This window comes from Pipistrellus hanaki, assembly GCF_964339955.1.
Source record: "Pipistrellus hanaki genome assembly, chromosome: 19".
In the NCBI taxonomy this organism is placed as follows: Eukaryota; Metazoa; Chordata; class Mammalia; order Chiroptera; family Vespertilionidae; genus Pipistrellus; species Pipistrellus hanaki.
In genome coordinates, this window is record NC_140521.1 from 948,851 (window position 1) to 966,301 (window position 17,451).

At 69.1% G+C, this 17,451-nt stretch overlaps 1 protein-coding gene across 2 annotated transcripts in view; it reads left to right on the plus strand.

The window, feature by feature from the left end:
* SCARB1 (scavenger receptor class B member 1) overlaps positions 1–17,241 on the plus strand; it is a 31,287-nt gene extending 14,046 nt beyond the window's left edge. The window contains exons 3-13 of one of the 2 annotated variants that reach the window (XM_084867447.1): positions 712–853; positions 1,166–1,369; positions 1,892–1,987; positions 2,902–3,017; positions 4,180–4,346; positions 6,668–6,786; positions 7,371–7,444; positions 9,581–9,632; positions 13,027–13,173; positions 14,399–14,524; positions 16,531–17,241. In XM_084867447.1, the coding sequence (XP_084723573.1) occupies positions 712–853; positions 1,166–1,369; positions 1,892–1,987; positions 2,902–3,017; positions 4,180–4,346; positions 6,668–6,786; positions 7,371–7,444; positions 9,581–9,632; positions 13,027–13,173; positions 14,399–14,524 (1,243 nt within the window). In that variant the 3' untranslated portion in view covers positions 16,531–17,241. The remainder of the gene's footprint in view (positions 1–711; positions 854–1,165; positions 1,370–1,891; positions 1,988–2,901; positions 3,018–4,179; positions 4,347–6,667; positions 6,787–7,370; positions 7,445–9,580; positions 9,633–13,026; positions 13,174–14,398; positions 14,525–16,530) is intronic. The other variant, XM_084867446.1, reaches the window with a different exon arrangement.
* The last annotated feature ends 210 nt before the right edge of the window (positions 17,242–17,451 follow it).

Here is a 17,451-nt window from a genome sequence, read left to right on the forward strand (position 1 = left end):
CATTCACTCATTCATCCACCATTTACTCATTGATTCGTTCGTTCATTGGGTCACTCATTCATTGATTTGCTCATTCAGTCATTGATCCATTAACTCATTCATTCACTCGTTTACTCATTCGCTTACCCATTTACTCATTGATCGTTCACTCACTGATTCACTCATCCACTCATCTACTCATTTATTGATTCGTTCACTCATTCTTCCGACAAACGTCTGTTGGGCACCGAGTGGATTTCTGTGGCTGTTCTAGGCACAGGGAACCCCAAAATGGACAGAAAGCGCTGAGGAGGGAGGGGGTGCCCGGGTCAGTGTGGGGGGAGGGGGTCCCCGGTCAGTGTGGGGGAGGGGGTCCCCGGGTCAGTGTGGGGGAGGGGGTGCCCGGTCAGTGTGGGGGGAGGGGGTGTCCGGTCAGTGTGGGGGGAGGGGGTGCCCGGTCAGTGCCGGGGGCGGGGCTTTAGGCCTGAGATGATGGGGGTCTCGGACAAGGTGACCGGGGGCAGGGCCTGGCGGAGGCGGACTGGCCGGGGCGGCCTGCGGGCTTTGGGGCGCTCTCCCGGGCGGTGGGCCTCGCGTGTCCTGCGGCGGCGGCCGCGGGAGGACGGACCTGGGGGCGGCAGGCTGGGCTCGGGCGGCGGGGAGCTGTGCGGACACCAGGGGATGCCCGGGGGAGCCTGCAGGAAGCCGGGCGCTGACCCCCCCCCCCCGCAGGGAGTTCCGGCACAAGAGCAACATCACCTTCAACGACAACGACACCGTGTCCTTCCGGGAGTACCGCCACTACCAGTTCCAGCCGCACATGTCCCGCGGCTCTGAGAGCGACTACGTCAGCATGCCCAACATCCTGATGCTGGTGCGCCGCCCGCCCCGGGCCCCGACCCGCCCCGGGCCCCACCTGGCCCCACCTGGCCCCACCTGGCCCCACCTGGCCCCACCTGGCCCCACCTGGCCCCACCTGGCCCCACCTGGCCCCAGGCCCCGCCCCGCCCCACCCCCAGGCCCAGGGCCCGCCCAGCCCCTGCTAAACCCCGCCCGCCCCTCCAGGGCCCCGCCCCCAGGGCCCGCCCAGCCCCTGCTAAACCCCGCCCGCCACGCCCCGGCACCGCCACGCCCCCATATGCCCCGCCCAGGCCCCGCCCGCCTGAGCCGCTGCCCTTGCCCGCAGAGCGCGGCCATGATGGCGGAGAAGAAGTCGATGGCGCTGAAGATGCTGATGACCGTGGGCTTCTCCAGCCTGGGCCAGCAGGCCTTCATGAACCGCACGGTGGGCGAGATCATTTGGGGCTACAGCGACCCCCTCATCAGCCTCATCAACCGCTTCCTGCCGGGCATGCTGCCGCTCAAGGACAAGTTCGGGCTGTTCGCGGAGGTGCGCGCCCCAGGGAGGCCCGCCCCCGTCCACACCGCCGGCGTCAGTGACAACTGTGACTGTTGTCAGGGTGCGGCGGCCCGGGGCCGCGGGGTCCCCGGCGGACACCTGGCTCCTCAGGGCCCTGAAAGCCCACAGGCGGGTTCAGGCACCGCTTGGCCCAGGCTCACTGATGGGATTGGGTGGATGGATGGGAGCAGGCAGGTCATACATTGCGACGACAGCTCTGATCCGAGCTGCCTGGTGTTTTCTTTGTTTCTGTTTTTTCCCCCCTTTTCTCCTTTTTCTTTCTTTTTTTTTTTTTCAAATATGATTTTATGGGTTTCAGAGAGCGGTGGCAACATCGATCCTGCACGCCCCCTACTGGGGATCGAGCCTGCCATCCAGGCACGGCCCTGGCCCGGGGTCAGACTGGCGCCCTCTCGGTGCCGGGTCCGAGCTCCCCTCGATCCCCGGGCGCTGCGGCAGCCCCGGGCCTCCCGCTCCGAGGCCTGAAGCTGCTGCCCTCTGCTGTGCCCGCAGTTTAACAACTCCGACACCGGGGTCTTCACCGTGTTCACCGGCGTCAAAGACTTCAGCCGCGTCCACCTCGTGGACAAGTGGAACGGGATCAGCAAGGTGAGAGCCGGGCGCAGTGGGCCCCGCCCCGCCCCACAGCCCGGCCCCGCCCCCAAGCCCGCCCCGCCCCCCCCGCCCGCCCTGCCCCCCCCCCGCGACCAGGCCCAGCCCCCACCGCCCGGCCCCGCCCTCACAGCCCCGCCCACACCGCCCGGTCCCACCCACACCTCCTGGCCCCCGCCCGCACAGCCCGCTCCGCCCCCACAGCCCGACCCGCCCTCACAGCACGACCCGCACCCACAACCAGGCCCCGCCCCCACCTCCCGGCCCCGCCTCCACAGCCCGCCCCGTCCCCACCGCCAGGCCCCGCCCCCACCGCCCGCCCCGCCCTCACAGCACGCCCCGCCCCCACAACCAGGCCCCGCCCCCACTCTCGGCCCCCGCCCCCAAGCCGGCTCCGCCCCACAGCCCGCCCCGCCCACACAGCCCGGCCCCGCCCCACAGCCCCGCCCCGCCCTCACGGCCGGCCCCGCCCCCACAGCCCGCCCCGCCCACACAGCCCGGCCCTGCCCCACAGCCCCGCCCCACCCCGCCCTCACGGCCGGCCCCGCCCCTACAGCCCGTCCCGCCCCCACAGCCAGGCCCCGCCCCACAGCCCCACCCCGCCCACACCACGTGGTCCCGCCCCAGCCACGCCCACACCAGCCAGCCATGCCCACACTGCACAGCCCACACCTCCCGGCCCCGCCCACACCGCCCAGCAGTGTCCTCTCCTGCCACCCAGACAGCTAGAAGTGCGTCCGGCCCCTCCTCACTCACACCCAGCCCGGGCGCCTGAGCCCTGGAAGCCGGGTCATGAGCCCCAGCCGGCCCGGCCTTCCCGCCGCCCCGGCCTTCCCGCCGCCCCGGCCTTCCCGCTGCCCCGGCCTTCCCGCCGCCCCGTGCCGCTCACCTTCCGCTCTGGGCTCCCCCAGGTCAACTACTGGCACTCGGACCAGTGTAACATGATCAACGGCACGTCCGGGCAGATGTGGGCGCCGTTCATGACTCCCGAGACCGACGTGGAGTTCTTCAGCCCCGAGGCCTGCCGGTGAGCGCCCGCGGGCCTGGCGGAGCGGGGCCTCCTGGCCGAGCCCCGCAGCCTCTGCGTGGCCCGGAGAGTGTGGGCTCCCCGGTTCGCCAGCCTCGCGTCCCACACGGCTCGTTGGTTGCACCTGGAGGAGCCAGGCCCCGGCTGCAGCAGCTGGTGCAGGACAGGGAGGGGGAGCTGCAGGGACAGGGAGGGGGAGCCGGTGCAGGGACAGGGAGGGGGAGCCGGTGCAGGGACAGGGAGGGGGAGCTGCAGGGACAGGGAGGGGGAGCCGGTGCAGGGACAGGGAGGGGGAGCTGCAGGGACAGGGAGGGGGAGCCGGTGCAGGGACAGGGAGGGGGAGCCGGTGCAGGGACAGGGAGGGGGAGCTGGTGCAGGGACAGGGAGGGGGAGCTGCAGGGACAGGGAGGGGGAGCTGCAGGGACAGGGAGGGGGAGCTGGTGCAGGGACAGGGAGGGGGAGCTGCAGGGACAGGGAGGGGGAGCTGCAGGGACAGGGAGGGGGAGCTGCAGGGACAGGGAGGGGGAGCTGCAGGGACAGGGAGGGGGAGCCGGTGCAGGGACAGGGAGGGGGAGCTGCAGGGACAGGGAGGGGGAGCCGGTGCAGGGACAGGGAGGGGGAGCCGGTGCAGGGACAGGGAGGGGGAGCTGGTGCAGGGACAGGGAGGGGGAGCTGCAGGGACAGGGAGGGGGAGCTGCAGGGACAGGGAGGGGGAGCCGGTGCAGGGACAGGGAGGGGGAGCTGCAGGGACAGGGAGGGGGAGCCGGTGCAGGGACAGGGAGGGGGAGCTGCAGGGACAGGGAGGGGGAGCCGGTGCAGGGACAGGGAGGGGGAGCTGCAGGGACAGGGAGGGGGAGCCGGTGCAGGGACAGGGAGGGGGCGAGGACTGGGGACAGGGCAGGGACCGGGGGGACCGGTCTCTGGCCCTCAGAGTGGTGTCCTGGCTGGGACCCAGGCCAGTGTGCCCCCGGGGGTCAGAGCGGGAGGGGATGGTGCTGTGTGTATCCACTTTTTACATTTTATTTTATTTTATTTTTAAAATATTTTTAATTGATGTCAGAGAGGAGGGAGTGGGAGAGAGAAGCAGCGACGGTGAGAGTCAGGGACCGGCCGCTGCTGCTGCGGCAGTGCCGCGTCCCGGCTCACCCGCCCGTCTGCCCAGGTCCATGAAGCTCATCTACCAGGAGGCCGGGGAGTACGAGGGCATCCCCACCTTCCGCTTCAAGGCCCCCGACACCTTGTTTGCCAACGGGTCCGTCTACCCGCCCAACGAGGGCTTCTGCCCGTGCCTGAAGAACGGCATCCAGAACGTCAGCACCTGCAAGTTCAGTGCGTGTCCCCGCCCTGACCCCTGACCCCTGACCCCAGGCCGGGGGGCGGTCACCCTGACCCCTGGCCCCTGGCCCCAGGCCGGGGGGGGGGCGGTCACTGGGCCCTGTGACCTCAGGCTCTCGCTGAGCCGGTCGGCCGCAGAAAGGCCATCTGAAAGAAGGAAGCCCTTAGTAATAATTCCCACGAGCTCCGAGACCTGGGACTCGAACCCTGACCGTAGACAGCTCTGTGGCTCCGAGTCCTGGGCCAGGTCTCCGAGCCGCCCTGCGGCCGCGGCCTTGACCTTCATGGAGTCCAGGGCCCAGGGCGCGGGGTCATCCGGGCGGCGTGCCCACTGCAGGGGGCTCAGGGGCTCCACACCGCGCCCTGGGGCGCCCTGCCCTCGCAGGGCAGGTGTGGGAGCAGGTGTGGGAGCAGGTGCGGGGGAAGGGGCCGGGTTGTTCCGGAACACCTCGCCGCGGCCCTGCCTCGCCCTTCGCTCCGTGCGGGTGGGTCAGGGGCGCTCTCCGCTTTCCCTCTCGGCCGGGCCTCTGCCCGTCTCCCCGGAGGCCCGTCCCTGTGGCCACGGGGGCGGCACCTCTTCCTGCTGCAGAGTGCTCCCCGGCCGCTCCTCCGCTCCTCGCCTGTCCCGCTCTCGGCGCTGGTCCCGGGTTCGAAGGCATGATCTCGGGCGGCGGGGACTGTGCGTGTCTGGGTGCGTGCACTCTGCCTCCTGTGGGTTCATCTGGGGATAAGACGGCCGCAGCCTCCCTTCCCTGCGCTCCCCCTCCCAGCCCGATCGCAGTCCTGGCGATTAGATACGTCGCCATAAAGCTGTAAATTAATTAGCACTTGCACCTGGGCGGGTTCTCGAGGCTGTTTGTGCTGGCCAAGTGCCAGGCGGCTGACTGTCCGCAGCCGGGGCAGGAGCCGGGCAGGTGCAGGGGCAGGTGCTGGGGCAGGTGCGGGGGTGGGAGCCGGAGCCGGGCAGGTGCAGGTACAGGTGCTGGGGCAGGAGCAGGGGCAGGTGCGGGGGCGGGAGCCGGGGCAGAGCAGGGGCAGGTGTGGGGGCGGGTGCGGGGGCGGGAGCTGGGCAGGTGCAGGGGCAGGTGCTGGGGCAGGTGCGGGGGCGGGAGCTGGGCAGGTGCAGGGGCAGGTGCGGGGGCGGGAGCCGGGGCAGGTGCTGGGGCAGGAGCCAGGGCAGGTGTGGGAGCAGGTGCGGGGGCAGGTGTGGGGGCAGGTGATGGCAACCTGGCGCCACCCACTGCGCTCCCCGGGCCCTGGAGGCGTGGCCGCCTCCCTCCGCAGAGCCCGGGTGGGGCCCCTGTGGAAGTGGGGCCCCGCGTTTGCTGGCGGCCCCCCCCCCAGGTGCAGACGGGAAGGTGGGGACCTCACAGGAGGACCAGGGGCCCAGGGGGAGGAGGGTGTGTCTGTGCTCTGTCTGTCTGTCTGTCTGTCTGACCACCTCCAGGAGGAAGTGTCTGCTGGTGCCCGGGGCTCGAGCTTCCCGACGCGCATCTGTCTTTTCTGACTCTCACCGGGAGCGGTTCCTGGCTTTGGAGAGAGGGCGGGAGGGAGAGGCAGAGAGCCGGCGCTGTGAGAGGCGGGCCGGGGCTGCCTCCCGCCTGCTCCGCCGGCCGGGCAGGGACCTGCCCCCAGCACCCGCTGAGCTGGCCGCGCTCGGACCAGTGAGCGCCCGGCCGGGCCTCCGCGGCAGGACCGCGGGGTGCGGGCAGCCTCGGCCCTCCCTCCGGGCGGCCCTCCCGGACCAGACCCGCTGCCGGCCGGCGCGCAGGTGTGTCCCTCCCCCCGCGGCGGGGACACTGGCTGCGGCGCACGGAGCGGACCCGCTGCCTGGCTGGGCGATGCTCCCCCTCACCCCCGAGGCAGGCCCGGCTTCCTTCCCCGCGCAGCCGCATCCCTCTGCATCCCTCTGCTCCTCCACGCCGCCTGCCCCAGCCTCCCCCTCCCGCTCGCCCCGCACCCCTGCCTCCTGGGATGCCACGCCGCCCTCCGCCTGGTGCCTCCTCCCTCAGAAGGTCCCCGCGTCCCCCTTCCCCTGGCACAGAGCGCGCCCCCTGCTGGCTTCCAGCCCGAATGGCGGGACCCCTCTGTCTAGTCATTGTCGTTCGCTTCCTGTCATCCTCATGGCACCCGCTGCGGCTGCGTGTCCGCGTCCTGCACCCCGGTCCGGCCTCGGGACGTGTCAGCGCCCTCTGCCCCCTGCCCCATCTGCCCCCTCTGCCCTCTGCCCCCTCTGCCTCTGCCCGTCCTCTGCCTCTCCCTGTCCGATGCCCTCTCTGCCTCTGCCTGTCTGACGCCCCCCCCTCTCCTTCCAGACGCGCCCCTGTTCATCTCGCACCCGCACTTCTACAATGCGGACCCCTCCCTGGCCGAGGCCGTGCAGGGCCTGCACCCCAGCAAGAAGGAGCACTCCCTGTTCCTGGACGTGCACCCGGTGGGCCTGCGGCAGCCGGGGCTTCTGGGGGGTTTCTGCTGGCTCCCGGCTGCCCCTCCCCGCCCCAGGCTGGGGGAGGGGCGGGGAGGAGATGCCGGCTCTGCTTGGGCAGCTCCTGGGACGTCACGCCGCCAAGGGCCCTCCTTTGCTCGGACTCCATAGTTCAGGACGTGCCGTCTGGGCGGCGGGCGGGGTGTCTGCCGAAGGGTCATAAGACAGTAAATTAATTAGGATTATCAGCTGCCAATTACGAGGCCTCAGCCCCTAGGTGCCAGCCTGGCCCTGGTGCCCGGCAGATAAGTGCCCTCTGGGGAATTCCAGCGAGAGCAGGGTCCCTGTCCTCACTTCTGCGGGTGGGTCTCCCTCCCGCCCCCACCCTGAGCCCCAGGCAGTTCCGTCGGGGGGGGGGGGGGGGGGGCTCCCAGCTGCGCGGCAGCGCCAGGGCCGGCCTCTCCAGGGCAGCGTGGAGGCGGAGCGCGGCCGGAGAGGCCTCTGGCTGTCCCCGTTGCCTGGCGCCCGGGGAGCAGGGGGGGGACTGCCAGCTCGGCATCGGCCGGCCAGGCCCTCACCGCGTGCTCCTGCAGGTCACGGGGATCCCCATGAACTGCTCGGTGAAGCTGCAGGTCAGCCTGTACATGAAGGCCGTCCAGGGCATCGGGTGAGTGGCCGTCAGAGGCACGGGCCTGCGGGGGGGGGGGGGGGGGCCTGGCTGTGGCCGTCGCTCCCCAGAGGGATCCTAGCTCTGCCCCAGGCCCCGCCGCCCCGCAGCCGCCCCCTCCGCGTCCGCCCCAGGCAGGAGTGTCCGCTGAGCCCTGCCTGGCGCCCAGCGAGGGGCAGAAACAAGACCGGGGCAAAACCGAGGGTTCACAAGGCAACCGTCACACAGCGCCCTCACGTGGCCCCTCACTCGGAGGAGGCTTTTTTAAAGCACCGAGTTTGTTTTTATTTCTTAAAACATATTTTGATTGATTTCAGAGAGGGAGAGGAGGGAGGAGAAGCACCCGTGATGAGAGAGAGTCGTGGATCGGCTGCCTCCTGCACGCCTGACCCAGCCTGCACCCGCCGACGGGGAACCGAACCCTGACCTCCTGGTTCCTGGGTCGATGCTCCACCACTTAGACAGGCCGGCCGGGCTGTTTTTCTTACTATTTTTTTTTTTAATAACAGCTTTATCAAGATTTGATTCTCACACCATCAAACCCCACCCTGTGATTCAGGTGCAGTGCCATTCAGTGCCTGTAGCATGTTCACCCCGACTGGCACCCGGCTGTTTCTGGTCGGGGCCCTTGTGACTCAGGGGCTGTGGCCGTGGGCGGGCACGGTGGCCGTGGGGGACCGATGGCCGTGGGGGACAGGCTCCGTGGGCCCGGCTCCCGGGCCGACACCTGGGAGAGAACTGCTGAGTCGGGGCCTCTGCTCCAGCGTTTGGGGAACTGCAGGCCGTTCCCACGGCGGCTGCTCTCCCACCAGCGGGGGGAGGTGCCGGCTCCCGGCCTTGCCTGCTCTGCCGCTGGTATGTTCGAGGAGGTAAGAATCCGGATGGTGTGACCGGGCCCAATCCCCATCCAGGGTGTATTTTTGTGGATTTCGGAGAGGAAGGAAGGGAGAGAGATAGAGAAAATCAGTGAGGAGAGCACATCATTGGTCGGTGGCCTCCTGCAGGCCCCACACTGGGGATCCTGCATCCCGGCCTGTGTCCTGATGGGGACTGAACCGTGACCTCCTGGTTCCTGGGCCAGCGCTCACCCCTGAGCCACCTGGCCAGGGATCGAACCCGCAGCCTTGTGAGAGCCCGGCCTGGGATATTTTTTCCATTGATTTTTAGAGAGCATGGAAGGGAGGGAGGGGGAAGAGGAGAGAGAGAAGCATCCATGTGAGAGACACATCCAGTGGCTGCCTTCCCCCCCACCCGGCCGGACCTGCAACCCGCCAGGTGTGTGCCCTTGAGCGGGGATGGAACCCGGGACCCCGAGGGCCGCACCGGCTTTCCGTTGGCCCAAGCCTCCTGGGCCCTGTGTCCCTGTGAACGGGAGTTGGGCCTGTGTCCCCGCCGCTGGCACAGCTTTCTCAGGGGCTTAGCGCCCCCTGGAGGGCGGAGGGGGACGGCGCGGGGACTCCGGGCTGCCTGCCGGGAGCCTGTCCCTGAGGTCTCTGCACCGAACTCCGATCCGCTCTGGAAACACGGTGCGTCCGTGTGTCCTCGGGGGCGGGCCGGGCTCCGTGTGCCGAGTCTGGTCCCGCTCGGCGCGCCCCCTGGTGGCGGAGTCAGAAAGTCTGAAAGGACGATGATGGCCGAGGCGGAGCACTTTCCCAGCGGGCTGCTTTCTCTTTTAAAACATTTTCATTGACTTCAGAGGGAGGAAGGGAGAGAGACAGACAGACAGACAGACATCAGCGGTGACAGAGAACCATGGGCCGGCTGCCCCCTGCCGCCCCCATGGGAACCGAGCCTGGGCCCTGACCGGGATCGAACCCTGGCCTCCTTCGTGGGCGTTGCTCACCACGGAGCCCGCCCGCGGGGCGCTGAGGCTCTGTCCGTTTGTTTGTTTTCTCCATTTCCATTTAAGTCACTACTGATGGGTATTATTGTGAGTCTTTAGTGGAGAAAGATCTCTTGTTGTCGGCGGCTCCCTGCGGGGAATAGGAGATGCCCCCCCCCCGCCCCGCCCCGCCGGGAGCTGGTGCCCAGAACCCCCTGCCCCCCCGTGTCCCACGCGTGTCCCACGCGTGTCCCCCGAGTCCGAGCCCCACGGAGAACCCCAGAGGCGTCTCACCGCCCTGTCCCCGCTCCCAGGCAGACCAGGAAGATCGCGCCCGTGGTGATGCCGCTGGTGTGGTTCGAGGAGGTGAGACCCGCTCCTTGTCCGGTGCCACCGAGGGGGCGGCGGGCACTGGGGCCGGAGGGCGCGGGGGCCAGGGAGCCCACGGGGGGCCTAGAGCGACCCAGGGAAACCTCACAGGCAACGGGCAGGAGCTGCCCCGGGCGGGGAGGCCCAGCCCGGGGCCGTGGGACCCAGCCCGGGACCCTGAGACCCAGCCCGGGGCCCTGAGACCCAGCCCGGGGCCCTGAGGCCCAGCCCGGGGCGGGGAGACCCAGCCCGGGGCCCTGAGACCCAGCCCGGGGCCCTGAGACCCAGCCCGGGGCCCTGAGGTCCAGCCCGGGGCCCTGAGGTCCAGCCCGGGGCCGTGAGGCCCAGCCCGGGGTGGGGAGACCCAGCCCGGGGCCCTGAGACCCAGCCCGGGGCCCTGAGACCCAGCCCGGGGCCCTGAGGTCCAGCCCGGGGCCGTGAGGCCCAGCCCGGGGCGGGGAGACCCAGCCCGGGGCCCTGAGACCCAGCCCGGGGCCGTGGGACCCAGTCCGGGGGCGGAGCCGCTCTCTGAAGGCGCTGAGGCCTCCTCTCCTCCCGTGGGGAGCTGGTTTCAGGACATCACTCGGGGGGTGGGGGGGACATCTTTCCTCCGGCTTCCCAGGGAAAGAGAGCAACGCCGAGCGGTTCCATTCATTGGTTGGTTCTTTATGTGGCTCCTGACCAGGGATCGAACCCGAAACCTCGGCGTATCGGGAGACACTCACAAACTGAGCTGCCCCGGCCAGTTCATTTAATCCTCATCCGAGAATGTTTTCCCATTGATTTTACTTTTATTTTTATTTTGAGAGAGTGGAAGGGAGGGAAGGGGAGAGAGAGAGAAACATGGATGCGAGAGAGACACGGGGCCTTCTGCACATGCCCCGACCAGGGCCGGGATCACACCTGCAACCCCGGTGCACACCCTTGACCAGGAATCGAACCCTCTACCCACGGAGCCACACGAGCGGGCCTGACCTCGCTCGTTTTAAACCAGGGCGATGGCATGCCCAGCTGGGGTGGCTCAGTGGTTGAGCATCAACCCATTGACCAGGAGGTCAGGGTTCGATTCCTGGCCAGGGCACAGGCCCAGGTTGTGGGCTCCATCCCCGGTGGGGGGTGTGCAGGAGGCAGCCGATCTGTGATCCTCTCTCCTCGTGGATGTTTCTCTCCCTCTCCCTTCCTCTCTGACATCAATAAAAGGATATTTAAAAAAAAATCTGAGTGAACTCAGGGCCAGAACAGGCAGCTTCAGAATGTCAAGGTCGCGGCCAGTCGGACTTGGGCCCGGCTCCACGCAGCCACTGGGGCCAGCAGGCTCCTCTGTCCTGTGGGCCCCCCTCCCTGAGACCCTCAGAATCCGCCCGAGTTCGGGGGTGGGGACAGTGATGGGGAGAACCCGGCGAGGTTTCACCAGCCAGGTGTGGAAGTGTATCACTGTGCCCTCGCCCCATTGGCCAGAATGAGGTCACATGACCCTGCCAACTGCAAGGGAGTCTGGGAAATGTAGTCTCCCTGTGGCCATGGAGGAAATGGAGGCCCCTGCAGGCTTGAGATGGGGAAGAGGTCTGGGGGGCAGGGATGGGGTGGGGGGGCAGGGATGGGGTCTGGGGGCAGGGATGAGGTCTGGGGGCAGGGATGGGGTCGGGGGCAGGGATGGGGTCTGGGATGGGGTCTCGGGGGCAGGGATAGGGTCTGGGGTCAGGGATGGGGTCGGGGGGCAGGGATGGGGTCGGGGGCAGGGATGGGGTCTGGGGGCAGGGACGGGGTCTGGGGGCAGGGACGGGGTCGGGGGGCAGGGACGGGGTCTGGGGGCAGGGACGGGGTCGGGGGGCAGGGACGGGGTCGGGGGGCAGGGACGGGGTCTGGGGGCAAGGACGGGGTCGGGGGGCAGGGGCGGGGTCCGGGGGCAGGGACGGGGTCGGGGGGCAGGGAAGGGGTCTGGGATGGGGTCTGGGGGCAGGGACGGGGTCTGGGGGCAGGGATGGGGTCGGGGGGCAGGGAAGGGGTCTGGGATGGGGTCTGGGGGCAGGGACGGGGTCGGGGGGCAGGGATGGGGTCGGGGGCAGGGATGGGGTCTGGGATGGGGTCTCGGGGGCAGGGATAGGGTCTGGGGTCAGGGATGGGGTCGGGGGGCAGGGATGGGGTCGGGGGCAGGGATGGGGTCTGGGGGCAGGGACGGGGTCTGGGGGCAGGGACGGGGTCTGGGGGCAGGGACGGGGTCGGGGGCAGGGGCGGGGTCGGGGGCAGGGACGGGGTCTGGGGGCAGGGACGGGGTCTGGGGGCAGGGACGGGGTCGGGGGCAGGGGCGGGGTCGGGGGCAGGGACGGGGTCGGGGGCAGGGATGGGGTCGGGGGCAGGGATGGGGTCTGGGGGCAGGGACGGGGTCCGGGGGCAGGGACGGGGTCGGGGGGCAGGGAAGGGGTCTGGGATGGGGTCTGGGGGCAGGGACGGGGTCGGGGGGCAGGGATGGGGTCGGGGGGCAGGGAAGGGGTCTGGGATGGGGTCTGGGGGCAGGGACGGGGTCGGGGGGCAGGGATGGGGTCGGGGGCAGGGATGGGGTCTGGGATGGGGTCTCGGGGGCAGGGATAGGGTCTGGGGTCAGGGATGGGGTCGGGGGGCAGGGATGGGGTCGGGGGCAGGGATGGGGTCTGGGGGCAGGGACGGGGTCTGGGGGCAGGGACGGGGTCGGGGGGCAGGGACGGGGTCTGGGGGCAGGGACGGGGTCGGGGGCAGGGGCGGGGTCGGGGGCAGGGACGGGGTCTGGGGGCAGGGACGGGGTCTGGGGGCAGGGACGGGGTCTGGGGGCAGGGACGGGGTCGGGGGCAGGGGCGGGGTCGGGGGCAGGGGCGGGGTCGGGGGGCAGGGATGGGGTCGGGGGGCAGGGATGGGGTCGGGGGCAGGGATGGGGTCGGGGGGCAGGGATGGGGTCGGGGGCAGGGATGGGGTCGGGGATGGGGTCGGGGGGCAGAGACGGGGTCGGGGGCAGGGGCGGGGTCGGGGGCAGGGGCGGGGTCGGGGGGGCAGGGACGGGGTCGGGGGGCAGGGATGGGGTCGGGGGGCAGGGATGGGGTCGGGGGCAGGGATGGGGTCTGGGGGCAGGGACGGGGTCTGGGGGCAGGGACGGGGTCTGGGGGCAGGGACGGGGTCGGGGGCAGGGGCGGGGTCGGGGGGCAGGGATGGGGTCGGGGGGCAGGGAAGGGGTCGGGGATGGGGTCGGGGGGCAGAGACGGGGTCGGGGGCAGGGGCGGGGTCGGGGGCAGGGGCGGGGTCGGGGGGGCAGGGGCTGGGTCCGGGGGCAGGGACGGGGTCGGGGGCAGGGACGGGGTCGGGGGCAGGGATGTGGCCCGGGGGCTCCTGGGGTGGCCCCAGCCCACGCCCGTCCTGCCCGCAGAGAGGGGCCATGGAGGGCGAGCCGCTGCAGGAGTTCTACCGGCAGCTGGTGCTGATGCCCAAGGTGCTGCACTACGGCCAGTTCGTGCTCCTGGCGCTCGGCGGCCTCCTGCTGCTGGTCCCCGTCGTCTACCAGATCCGCACCCAGGTGAGTGCCGGGGGCCCTGCTCACCGCCGGCTCTGAGGGCCCCGCCGCCCTGCCTCCGCCCCAGGCCCGGCCCTGCGCCCACCGCGGCGCTGCACCTCCCGTCCTGCCGCCCGCCCTCCTGCGGGCCGGCTCAGGGGCAGACACCGTCCCGGGAGACAGGGACCGGGCAGGAAGTCCGGTGAGAAAGGCGATGGCGGCCGGAGGGGCTAGAGCAGGGCCGCCCAGGAGGGACAGGACGGCCACGTGCGGGATTTTAGTTTATTTTTAGTTTTTAATGTTTTTATTGATTTCAGAGACGAAGGGAGAGAGGGGGAGAGAGAGAGACATCAAGGATGAGAATCATGGACTGGCTGCCTCCTGCACGCCCCCCACTGGGGATCGAACCCACAACCCGGGCCTGTGCCCTGACCGGGAATGGAAATGTGACCTCCTGGTTCACAGGCTGACACTCCGCACGGAGCCCCCCGGCGGGGCTGTCGGAGGCTCTTAGGGGGGGCAGGGCGGGGCCGCCACAGTGCGGCCGGGGGTCCTCGGCGGGAGGGGCAGACGCCGGGACCCTGGGCGAGGTGCCCGCAACCAAGGTACATTCCCTTGCCCGGAATCGAACCCGGGACCTTTCAGTCTATAGGCTGACGCTCTGTCCACTGAGCCACACCGGTTTCGGCAGGATTTGCTTTTTATTTTTATTTTTTAATTTTTATTTAATTTTTATCTTTCTTATTAAATTATTATCTGTGTACATATCTTACCATTGAGGATTTGCTTTTTTAAAAAAATGTTTTTATTGATTTTCAAGAGAGGGGAAGGGAGAGGGAGAGAGAAAAACATCGATCTGCACACCCCCTACTGGTGCGTAATCGGCAAGTCGGGCATGTGCCCTGACCCGGAATCGAACCGGCGCCTCCTGGTGCGTGGATGGACGCTCAGCCGCTGAGCCACGCCACCCGGACCCAGCGGAAGTCTTTCAGCAGAAAAATCCCTGTTTCTGATCGATTCCCGGCTGATCCTCCACCCGATTCCTAAATTCTCACGTGAACACGCGCTTTTCAGTGTGGCCCGCCGGCGCACCGAGCGCGTCTCCCGGACACGGGGCCTCCCCACACCTCGGCCGCCCCCTCCTCGGTGTGGGACTCTGGGGCCCCGCCCTCCCCGGCTCCGGAACCTTCCGGGAGCAGCCGGACCCGCGCCCGCGCCTCCCGCCCCGTAACCGCGCCGTCTCTTCCAGGAGCGGTGCCACTTGTTCTGGAGCCGCGATAAGGGCTCGAAGGACAAGGAGGCCATGCGGGCCTACTCCGAGTCCCTGATGACCACGGCCCCCAAGGGCACGGTGCTGCAGGAGGCCAGGCTGTAGGTGGGTACCGGCCCCGCCGCGGTGAGCAGAGCCGCACAGGCGGCTGTGCCCCCTTCGCCCGAGCTCCCCGAGGCCGAGGCACCGCAGCCCCCGTTGCTCTGCCCTGGGGCTCCCAGCCAAAGGCAGCACCCCGCCTCCCCCGCCCCCACACCCCCGGGCGCCCCGTGCTCTGTGGGCTGGCGTCTTACCTACCCGCTGCGAGTGCGAAGGAGTGGGACAGCGGCGGCCTCACCCTGGCCGGTGTGCTCAGTGGTTAGAGCGTCGGTCCATGCACCTTAGGGTCGCAGGTTCAATCCCCGGTCAAGGGCATGCACCTGGGTTGCAGGTTTGATGGCAGGAGGCAGCCAGTCGAAGTGTCTCTCTCACATCGATGTTTCTCACGTCCCCTCTCCCCTCCTTTCCACTCTCTCTCTTAAAAAAAAAAAGGCCCCGGTGGTACGGCTCAGTGGTGAGCATCGACCTATGAACCAGGAGGTCACGGTTTGATCCCGGGTCAGGCGTGCAGGAGGCAGCCGATCCAAGATTCTCTCTCGTCACTGATGTTTCTGTCTCTCTTTCTCTCTCTCTCTCTTCCTCTCTGAAATCAGTAGAAAAATATATATTTTTTAAATGTTTTAAAAAAATCATTGGGAGCCCTAAGCGGTGTGGCTCAGTGGATAGAGCATCGGCCTGAGGACTGAAGGGTCCCGGGTTCGATTCCGGTCAAGGGCATGGACCTTGGTTGCGGGCACATCCCCAGTGGGGGGCGTGCAGGAGGCAGCTGATCAATGTTTCTCTCTCATCGATGTTTCTAGCTCTCTCTCCCTCTCCCTTCCTCTCTGGAAAATCAATAAGATGTATTTTGTGATCGGTGGAGAATGTCCTCGCTGAGGGTGAAGGAAGGACCTCCGGTGCAGGGGCCTCTCCTGGCCAGTAGCTCCGCCCTCGGGCTCCGACCGGGCGGAGTCCGTGTGTCCGGGCCCGGGAGGGAGTGCCGGGCAGGGCGTCCGGGCAGCGCCGGCCCTGCTCCTGGGCCGCCTCCGGGCCTGTGCGGAGGGTTATTTGTGGATCCGGAGCGATGGGCATGTGGCTCGTTCCCGGGTGAGGCCGCACGTGCCCTGAGGGCCTCTCCCGCCCGCAGGGATGTCACCGTCCTGGGCCTCTGGGCACCGGGCGGGAGCTGCCGGGGCCGCGGGCCGGGAGGCACAGCCGCCGGGGGCCCGGCTGCCCCCACTCGCGGGAGGAGGGAATAAAGGAGAAAACCAAACGGGAAGTGGGAGCCGGTGTGTCTGTGTGGCAGGTGCTGCAGGCCCTGCGGGAGGCGAGGAGGAGGGGGAGGAGGAGGAGGAGGAGGAGGAGGGGAAAGGGGAAGAGGAGGAGGAGGAAGGGAAGAGGGAGGGGAAGGGGCTGAGAGCTGTGTCCCCCGCCAGGCCCTGGGAGCGCGCCCTGCCCGGGTGTGGGTGGCTGAGGAGAAGGCAGAAACACGGCCTCCGCCAGCCCGAAGGATGTGCTTTAATGTTTTTATTGATGTCCGAGAGGAAGGGAGAGGGAGAGAGAGAAACGTCCATAGAGAGAGAATCACGGGCCGGCTGCCTCCTGCACGCCCCACCCTGGGCATGGAGCCCGCAGCCCGGGCCTGCGCCTGACGGGGATGGACCCGGGGCCTCCTGGCTCACAGGTCGGCTCAGCCCCGCAGCCACCGGCACTAGTGTCCCTGAGGCCCCGGAGCTGGTGGTGAACAGGGTGCGGGCCTCGCCTTGTGCGGTGGCGCAGTGGGTGGCGCCGGCCGCCGGCCTGCCTCCCCCGCCCCGCCCCGCCCCCGGCGCCGGGCACTGGGCTGCTGGCGGTTGGGCCGCCCCCGGGCTCCGGGCTCCGCCCTCATCCCGGCATCGGGCAGTGCCCGCGGGCCTCAGTTTCCCCACCTCTGAAGGGCAGGGAAGACGGGTCTGGTGCGATGAGACGGGTGCTGCTGATGGGGAGGGAGGGTGTGGGGTGCGGCCTGTGACCCACTCCCCCTTTCTCCACAGGGTCCCCGAGACACGGAGAGCCAGCCCAGCCCCCGAGACACGGAGAGCCAGCCCAGCCCCGCGGCCCCGCCGGCCTGGCTGCCCAGCCCCCGCGCCCCCCTGCTCCAGGCGCCCCTCGGCGGGCAGCCGGCCGGCCCCGGCGCCTGTGCACACGCGTGACCGAGCCCTGCGCCCACCTAATGTACACCTAACGCCCGTGTGCACAGCGCGTCACACTCTCAGGGACGGGATGCCGCCGAGGGACGCCCAGAGCAGCTCACCAGCAGAACCTCCTGTTCTGGAACCTTCTCTCCAAGGCAGTCGTGGGCGTGTGGGCGGTCCGTCAGCCTCGGGGCCACGGCCCCCGAGCCCCGCCCACAGGCCCGCGTGGCGGCTCCCGGCAGACGGGCTCCTCGCACACTCTGGTGCCAAAGCCGGTGGAGGGGCCGCGGGCACAGCCTCCCACGGGCCTCAGAGCCCCCCTGCCCCTGGGGCGGGCGAGGGCGCCCCTCCCGGTGAGACGAGTGGAGCTGCGATCCTGAGCCGGCCCTGGGGGTGGGCCTGCCAGCCGCCCACAGGGCCCATCTTGGTGCCGGGCAGAGGTGGGGGCCGGGGGCCTGTCCACTCAGCTTCCTCCTCCCCCCGAGGCCTCTTTTCTACGGGAAGAAAAATGAGTTTTGTCGTCTTTTTAGAAGAACCCGCCGATGAAGTAATAAACCTTTTAAAACGTGAGCAGCGTCTGAGTGGCCGTGTGCTGGGTGGGGGCGCGCGGGGTCCGGGGCAGCTTTCTGGGCCTCTGGGCTTTTCCAGAAGAGCCTCAGGCTGGGCACATGCCTGCTCTCCGTTGTTTAATCTCCACACGGTGTGTTTCCCAGTTTAGGTGTGCGTTTGTTTATTTTAAAGCGTGTTGGCTGATTCAGAGAGGAAGCGAGAAATTTCACT